This window comes from Pan paniscus, chromosome 12, assembly GCF_029289425.2.
Source record: "Pan paniscus chromosome 12, NHGRI_mPanPan1-v2.0_pri, whole genome shotgun sequence".
NCBI classification, from domain to species: Eukaryota; Metazoa; Chordata; class Mammalia; order Primates; family Hominidae; genus Pan; species Pan paniscus.
Window position 1 is genome coordinate 40,230,218 of NC_073261.2, and position 9,226 is coordinate 40,239,443.

The 9,226-nt window shown below is 42.3% G+C and overlaps 1 protein-coding gene across 12 annotated transcripts in view; it reads left to right on the forward strand.

Moving 5' to 3' along the window:
- The window catches only part of IMMT (inner membrane mitochondrial protein), a 52,863-nt gene extending 45,797 nt beyond the window's left edge, over positions 1–7,066 (forward strand). For all 12 annotated transcript variants that reach the window (XM_063594813.1, XM_055107708.2, XM_063594814.1 and 9 more), the window contains 3 exons: positions 3,168–3,299; positions 4,804–4,933; positions 6,117–7,066. In XM_063594813.1, the coding sequence (XP_063450883.1) occupies positions 3,168–3,299; positions 4,804–4,933; positions 6,117–6,730 (876 nt within the window). In that variant the 3' untranslated portion in view covers positions 6,731–7,066. The remainder of the gene's footprint in view (positions 1–3,167; positions 3,300–4,803; positions 4,934–6,116) is intronic.
- Positions 7,067–9,226: the final 2,160 nt, after the last annotated feature.

A 9,226-nucleotide genomic window follows, 5' to 3' on the forward strand; every position in this document is an offset into this window, starting at 1 on the left:
ACTGCACTCCAGCTTGGGCGATGGAGCAAGACTGTCTCAAAAAAAAAAAAAAATACTGACAGTCATTGGCTTTAGGATATTGAATATAAGTCATGCCAGCTGACCTTTAGAATGGAGCTTAGGTCCTCATTCCCCTCATCAGAACTTCTAGGAAAGGAGTGATCGAGCAGAGTTCCTTTATGTTGAGCAGATGCAGAAGTGTAAGAAAGTAATAAGCTACTCGTATCCAGGATTATCTAGCTCATCTTTCCAGTGGAGCTGAGCCTCTGTCCCTTAAAGCAGTGCTGAACGAATCTTTGTTGGAGTCTGAGTCTATTTTTCTCTGCTATTGTTGTTAAGTGGTTGGTGGTTAAAAAAACAGGTGAAATAGCTTCTTTAGCCCTCTGTCTGGGCACACCATTTATTAAATAGGTGTCCACAGGCTGATTTGGGAACCTAACTACTCATCCCACCTTTGTGTCTTCTTAGCAGTACTACTGGCCACTCCTTCCTTCTTGAAACTATTTCTTCCCTAGGCTCCCTGACACCATACTCTTCTGGCCTTTCTCCTACCTCGCTGGCCACTCCTTAACCTCCTTTTCTGCTCAGCCTCTCAAATAGTGGCATACCTGGCATTACTTCTGAAACGTTTTCTCCATCTGAACTGTCTCTAAGTGTTCTTGTTGAGTCCCGTGACTTGGAAGTTTAAATACCATCTATACCTGATAAATGTCTATCTCCAGCTCTGACCTCTGCCTTGGCTTCAGGTTCCTATCCAGCAGCCTACCTGGTATCTCCAGCTTGATTTTCAGTAGTCATTTCATGCTTATCATGCTCCAAACAGATTTATTTATTCTCTCCAACCTGTCTTCCAGCCCCTCAACTTGTTTCTCTCTAAATAAACTGAGTTGAACAATCTGCTCAGCTATTCCAGCCCAAATCATGCTTTGTTGTTCCTCCATCAACTCATATTCAGTTGCCCCACAGATCCTACCAGTTTTGCATCCAACATAAATCCCAAATCTGTCCACTCCATTACTACCACCTTAGCCCAAGCTGTCATCTTAACAGCTTCCACTATTTTTTCTTTTTCTTTCTTTTTCTTTCTTTCTTTCTTTTTTTTTTTTTGAGACAGAGTCTGTCTTTGTGGCCCAGGGTAGAGTGCAGTAGTGCAATCTTGGCTCACTGCAACCTCTGCCTCCCAGGTTCAAGTGATTCTTGTGCCTCTCAGCCTCCTGAATAGCTAGACTTACAGGTGCATGCCACCACATGTGGCTAATTTTTGTATTTTTAGTAGAGACGGGGTTTTGCCATGTTGGCCAGGCTGGTCTCGAACTCCTGACCTCAAGTGATCCACCTGCCTTGGCCTCCCATGGCGCCAGAATTACAGGCATGAGGTACCATGCCCGGCCTTCCCCAAGGAATTTAAACACCAAAGTGCTGGGATTACAGGTGTGAGCCACCATGCCCAGCCAATTTCCCCTTTCTTCATACCCTTCTTTCTGTGTCTATTTACGCAGGCAAATAAAACATAGTCGAATCAGACACTACACTGCTGGAAATCCTCCATGGACTACCCACTTCATTTAATATAATTCCAAATTCTTAACCAGTACCCAAAAGGCTTCTTGATCGCTGCATGCCATGAGCCATTTCACTGCTCCAGGCACCCTGGTATTTTTTGTCTGTACCTTGACTATATCTTTCGTCTTGGGACCTTTATGTTTTCTCTGCCTAGTACATTGTTCTATCCTCTCTGTTTAAACCTTGAGCTCTAAGCTTAAGTTTTAAGCCTGGATATCACTTTGTTAGCAAGACTGAGATTTCCTATCCCTTCAGTCCAAAGTAGAGCCTCTGTATTACTTTCTGTTATGTTGCCCTGTTTATTTTAAATGTAAGGTGGGGGAAGAGGAGGTTGAAGGGGTGTTGATGCTTCACAACAGGTCCTTGCCTGCTCAAAGTCATATGTAGAAATATGTATCACAATCTGAGATGTCTTTTTTGTTTACTGTCTGCTGCCTCCATTGAGATATACACTGTGAGAGCAAGAAGTTCGTCTGCCCTAAGCACCATTGGATCCGTACAGATAGTAGGCACTGCCTGGCACACAGGGCTAGTAGCACTTCATAAATACTTATGCACTGACTGAATGGATTCATTGATTTATTATATTATTTCTGAGAAAAAATAAGTTCTGGATTTCAGGTAATCAGTGTTAAGTAATTTGTAAAGTGACCTATGGCTATTTGTTAGGCAAGGTATATTTTTTGTTTTTTTTGGCTCATGTTGAATTTAAATTCATTTAAAAATAAGCAGTTTTCTTTGTTTAGAAGTCTATGTCAAGTCTATGTCAATAACTACCAGATACTTACTAATTTTCTTTTCTTTTTTCTTTTTTTTTTTTTTTTTTGAGATGGAGTCTTGCTCTGTCGCCCAGGCTGGAGTGCCGCAGCGCAATCTTGGCTCATGGGAAGCTCTGCCTCCTCGGTTCATGCCATTCTCCTGCCTCAGCCTCCCGAGTAGCTGGGACTACAGGCACCCGCCACCACACCCGGCTAATTTTTTTTTTGTATTTTTAGTAGAGATGGGGTTTCACCATGTTAGTCAGGATAGTCTCAATCTCCTGACCTCATGAGCCACCCGCCTCAGCCTCCCAAAGTGCTGGGACTACAGGTGTGAGCCACCACGCCCGGCCAACTAATTTTCTTAATGATTCTTCAAAGTAGGCATTATTACTCACAAATGAGAAAGTGGAGATTTGAGAAGATAAATCATTTCCCCAAGGTCACACAGATGGTTGTAGTAAAGCTACGCTTGATTCCAAGTATATAGTTACTTTTTTTCATATCCTGGATTTAGTTATTTCTCAGAGGAGCATGTGATTCAGGAAATGACAGTGTTTTATATGAGAGGCAGCCTGGTGATGTGGAAAAACCACAAGTTTGGGGGTGAGAGAGACCTTTGTTTGAAATCTGGTTTTTGCCACAGCTGTGTGATCTTGTTTGAATCACCTTCCAGGGTTTAGCTTTCCGTTTCACATGAGAAGTAGAAGTGTACACATGCCTGGCACATTAGAGGTGTCCAGGATATGGAAGCTGCTGTTGTCATGGTTGATAGTGGTCTTTCTGTTTTCCTAAAAGTATATGTGGAGAATTGAAAACTAATAATTACTATGTTTGGTTTCACAGATAGAAGAAGTCAGAGATGCCATGGAAAATGAAATGAGAACCCAGCTTCGCCGACAGGCAGCTGCCCACACTGATCACTTGCGAGATGTCCTTAGGGTACAAGAACAGGAATTGAAGTCTGAATTTGAGCAGGTGAGGACCTGGACTCCCTTCAGCCACACCCCTCTTCCTGACCGGATTAAGAGACTCTCCTTTCCTTTTAATGTACTCTGAGGATGTCGAAGATTTGGAAATCTCCTTGTATGTCTACAAAACTGCTTCTTTTTACATAATGGTGTACCTGTGTGTTCATGATCAGATGTGTTTTTAAAATATATATTCTAGTCATTTGGAATCTTCAGAGCTTTAAGGAGAGTTGGTAAAGGGGATTTCAGGAATGCAGACAGTAATATTTGACGTGTATCTTCCTCCTATAGATGGCATGGTACTGCTTAGATTTTTATAACTGAGGTAATTTCCCAGAGAAGTTTTGAAATCCCAGTAAATTATCAGGATGCCTGTAATCATAGTTTCTATTCAAGAAATCATTTACAGTAATATTAACTTGTTACTTTGTCTTGCAAGAAGATATTGAGGTTTTCTAAGTAAAATCTTCCAGAGAATCGCAATATATGTCAGTATGAAAAGGTATTTTAAATTCTATTTGATGGATATTTTTCTGAGAAAAATTAATGTATAAGCTCTTAAATACAAGATATTGGAATATAATTTAATCTAATTATTATGTTTAGGTTTGCAGTACAGATAATTTACTTTCTAAAGCTGACAATTTGTGGCTGAGCACAGTGGCTAACACCTATAATCCCAGCAATTTGGGAGGCTGAGGCGGGTGGATCGCTTGAGGCCAAGAGTTCAAGACCAGCCTGACCAACATGGCGAAACCCTGTCTCTATTAAAAATACAAAAATTACCTGGGCATGGTGGTGCATGCATGTAATCCCAGCCACTCCGGAGGCTGAGGCATGAGAATCGTTTGAATCTGGGAGGTGGAGGTTGCAGTGAGCTGAGGTTGTGCCACTGCACTCCAGCCTGGATGACAGAGCAAGATTCTGTCTCAAAAATAAAATACAGTTGGCAGTTTGTTTCTGACTTTAACAGCCTTCTCTCTTCTCTTGGTATGCCTCCTCTAATATTAGGTTCCATCAGTAAACCTGTAAAGAACTATATACATCGGCCGGGCACGGTGGCTCACGCCTGTAATCCCAGCACTTTGGGAGGCCGAGGTGGGCGGATCACGAGGTTAAGAGATCGAGACCATCCTGGCCAACATGGTGAAACCCATCTCTACTAAAAATATAATAATTGGCATGATGATGCATGCCTGTAATCCCAGCTACTTGGGAGGCTGAGGCAGGAGAATCACTTGAACCTGGGAGGCGGAGGTTGCAGTGAGCCAAGATTGTGCCACTGCACTCCAACCTGGCAATAAAGCAAGATTCCATCTCAAAAAAAAAAAAAAAAATTATATACATCAAATATGAGTCAGGACATTTTTGAAACTTTACACAAAATGTAGGAATTTCGTGACAACTCTAAGGCCCTCTTTGCTTCAGCAAGTAGTTGCTGGAAGATTACACAGTTACATGACATGCATTGAGTATCACTTTTTTCTGGAACTATTTCTGTTTTATTTCAGAACCTGTCTGAGAAACTCTCTGAACAAGAATTACAATTTCGTCGTCTCAGTCAAGAGCAAGTTGACAACTTTACTCTGGATATAAATACTGCCTATGCCAGACTCAGAGGAATCGAACAGGCTGTTCAGAGTAAGCATAAGCTATGTTTATCTTACAGATAATTTTCCTCAGCATAATTTATTAAAATAATTTTATAGGGAAAATGGGGTACATGTACTGACATCAGGACATAAAAATACTAATCACTCTACTTAATTGCAGTTTTTGCCATTAAAAGTAATGGCAAAATCTATATAACTAGAAATTTATACCTTGTATGACAAACACAAAATCACCATTTACAAGGCTATTTACCCAGTATCCTTTGGCTATGTCGCATGTGCCTGGGTGGTAAGGGCTAGGGGTCAGTGTGGTCCCATGCTTGCCTTCCACAGACTTGGTGGGTTATCTGGAGGTGGTGATTTGCCGAGTCCAACTACCAAATGGACAGTATTTATGCTGAGGCCTCCATGTGCCACATTGAAAGAGAAATGTCATGACAATGAGGGTATTAATAAAATGGGTTTTTTTAGGATGTTATGGAATCTTTTTTTGTCACATAACAATAAAAATTCAATACTCATGGAATTTCAAGATCCAGTAGTCTGTTAAGTTCGTTTGAAGTCTCCCATTTCTTCTTTTTTTTTTTTTTTGAGACAGAGTCTTGCTCTGTCGCCCAGGGTAGAGTGCAGTGGTGTGATATCGACTCACTGCAGCCTCCGCCTCCTGGGTTCAAGCGATTCTCCTGCCTCAGACTCCTGAGTAGCTGGGAATACAGGTGCGTGCCACCACGCCTGGCTAGGTTTTGTATTTTTAGTAGACACAGGGTTTCACCATGTTGGCCAGGCTAGTCCTGAACTCCTGACCACAAGTGATCCACCCACCTCAGCCTCCCAAATTGCTGGGATTACAGGCATGAGCCATTGTGCCTGGCCCTGAAGTCTCCCATTTCTTTGCAGAAAATTTCTCATGGCCTTAGCGTTAAGTCTTAGCCTAATTTAAATAATATGTTTCTTTCTCAACTACTAAAGGTAAAAATATGTGGATTAGATATCATGCAGATGTGAATGACTTCTGACTTTACTGCCTGATATGAAGAGGCCAGCTAGGAAAATACACCAGAAATAAGTGGTGGGGGTGGGGTTGTAAGAAAGTCTCTCTGGCCTCATCTTGCACATGTGTAGATGTAGCTTGTTGAATATGCATCAGTTCTGTGGATGTATGTTGTCAGATGGAGAGAAAAATGTTTGGCTTTGCCTTTTTTTCTTTGTAGGCCATGCAGTTGCTGAAGAGGAAGCCAGAAAAGCCCACCAACTCTGGCTTTCAGTGGAGGCATTAAAGTACAGCATGAAGACCTCATCTGCAGAAACACCTACTATCCCGCTGGGTAGTGCAGTTGAGGCCATCAAAGCCAACTGTTCTGATAATGAATTCACCCAAGCTTTAACCGCAGCTATCCCTCCAGAGTCCCTGACCCGTGGGGTGTACAGTGAAGAGACCCTTAGAGCCCGTTTCTATGCTGTTCAAAAACTGGCCCGAAGGGTAGCAATGATTGATGAAACCAGAAATAGCTTGTACCAGTACTTCCTCTCCTACCTACAGTCCCTGCTCCTATTCCCACCTCAGCAACTGAAGCCGCCCCCGGAGCTCTGCCCTGAGGATATAAACACATTTAAATTACTGTCATATGCTTCCTATTGCATTGAGCATGGTGATCTGGAGCTAGCAGCAAAGTTTGTCAATCAGCTGAAGGGGGAATCCAGACGAGTGGCACAGGACTGGCTGAAGGAAGCCCGAATGACCCTAGAAACGAAACAGATAGTGGAAATCCTGACAGCATATGCCAGCGCCGTAGGAATAGGAACCACTCAGGTGCAGCCAGAGTGAGGTTTAGGAAGATTTTCATAAAGTCATATTTAATGTCAAAGGAAATCAGCAGTGATAGATGAAGGGTTCGCAGCGAGAGTCCCGGAATTGTCTAGAAATGAGCAGGTTTACAAGTACTGTTCTAAATGTTAACACCTGTTGCATTTATATTCTTTCCATTTGCTATCATGTCAGTGAACTCCAGGAGTGCTTTCTTTGCAACTTGTGTAACATTTTCTGTTTTTTCAGGTTTTACTGATGAGGCTTGTGAGGCCAATCAAAATAATGTTTGTGATCTCTACTACTGTTGATTTTGCCCTCGGAGCAAACTGAATAAAGCAACAAGATGAAAACTGAGTATCTTATCCCTTTTCAAAAAGTACATTTCTGGCCAGGTGCGGTAGCTCACGCCTGTAATCCCAGCACTTTGGGAGGCTGAGGCGGGTGGATCACCTGAGGTTGGGAGTTCGAGACCAGCCTGACCAACATGGAGAAACCCATCTCTACTAAAAATACAAAATTAAGCTGGCCGTGGTGGCGAATGCCTGTAATCCCAGCTACTCGGGAGGCTGAGGCAGGAGAATCGCTTGAACCTGGGAGGTGGAGGTTGCAGTGAGTCAGGATCGCACCATCGCACTCCAGCCTGGGCAACAAGAGCAAAACTCCGTCTCAAAAAAAAAAAATTCTAGTTTGTTGTATGTACAGAAAATATCCTTGAGAAACAACAACAGCAGAAGTAGGAACTTCTAGCTCACAGAGTTTCCAGGCTGTGAATTGCGTCACCAGAAGTCCACAGCCTGCTTTTTGCCTTTGAAGGTTTTGGTGAATTGATTCCTGCTGCTCAGACTCAAAAGAGTAATATACAAGCCAAAGTGCCACATGTATTTATAATTGGGGATATATCGTTCTAGTGACTTGTTAAAATGTTGGTCTCTACCCACAAGTTAATTCAGCAGCCCTCTATGGGTCACAGCTGACAGTTCTAAAACACTGGTAATGGAGCTTAGTTCTTTCTAGTACCTGGGCTGTGAATCCCTTCAAAGTGGGGGGATGGGGAGCCTGGAATCTTAATGAAGAGATTAAATAGTTTTGTTGTGTATTTGACGTAGATTGCTATAAAACCCAGAGAACTTTCTCAGTTCATCTTTCTAAAGATTAGTACAACTGTCATATTGCATAAGCACTAACAAATTCTTTTACTCCATGAAGACCACCATCTCTACATAAAAATGTCAGCTTTCTTCAAAATTACAACTGTTTGTTGGGGATTGTGTGTTCACAAAGAAATTGAGGAGGCACTTTTATCTGAGCAACACATCTGGAATCACAAAAGGGGCAGCTTCTGCATCTGTAGGTGTATGGCACTGGCCTTGTCCTTTGATTTTGGGATATATTGGTCCACCTTTGGCTTGTGTTAATGTTGTCAATAGTCCTTATATTCCCTCCTAAGTGGATTTACTTAATTCAACAAAATATATTTAGTTTCTGATTGGAACACATGCTTTGTGTACCTTCCTGAGATTAATGCCCGTCATCTCAAAGGCAGAGGCACTCTGTGCACCTACCTAGGGGATACTAAGTTTTTATTAGGAGATAATAGGACTGTTCTAAATTCAGTCTTCCTTTTTCGAATGGCACAAAATTGCAAAATACATTACTTGTAAAGCTAAACTTCCCTATTTGTCATATTAGAAATGCTTATAATTTCTATTCTACTTGTATATGTAAAATATTATAGGTTATAAGAAAATCTAAGTTTCTCTTGGAGCCCTGAAATAACTTCCTTCAGATGTGATTATCTGTCTGAACTTAGAAGCAGCAATACTGGGTGGTTTACTTATTATTATTATTATTATTATTATTATTCTTTTTTGAGACAGAGTCTCGCACTGTCGCCCGGGCTGGAGTGCAGTGGCGCAATCTCTGCCCACTGCAACCTCTGCCTCCCAGGTTCAAGCAATTGTCCTGCCTCAGCCTCCCGAGTAGCTGGGATTACAGGTGCCCACCACCATGCCCGGCTAATTTTTTTGTATTTTTAGTAGAGATGAGGTTTCACTGTGTTGGCCAGGCTTGTCTCGAACTCCCGACTTTGTGATCTGCCCACCCCAGCCTCCCAAAGTGCTGGGATTACAGGTGTGAGCCACCGTGCCCAGCCAAGTGGTTTATTTTAACCTGTAAAACAAAATAATGAAGACTACAAGCTTCTGAATCTTAGTAGTTCCTTTACCAGCCAACACACCCACCCCCTTGATTGCTTATTAGGAACAAAGATGATACTGAAAAGGGGACCCTGCTTGGCCAGGCCTGTATTTTCCTTCCTCGTGCTTAAAAATCTTCCTGAGATGTAACTCAGTAACATGTGCAAAAAGCAGCGGAGCCTCTTCTTGGATTCTCAGTGCTACTTCAAGGAGATGATGGAGTCCCAAGGGCCAGGGTTATCCGGGAGGTGGATATAGCCCTGAGCCATTAGGGCAGGTAGGCTTCTCTTCACCCTTTCATTTAAACTGCAAGTGAAAA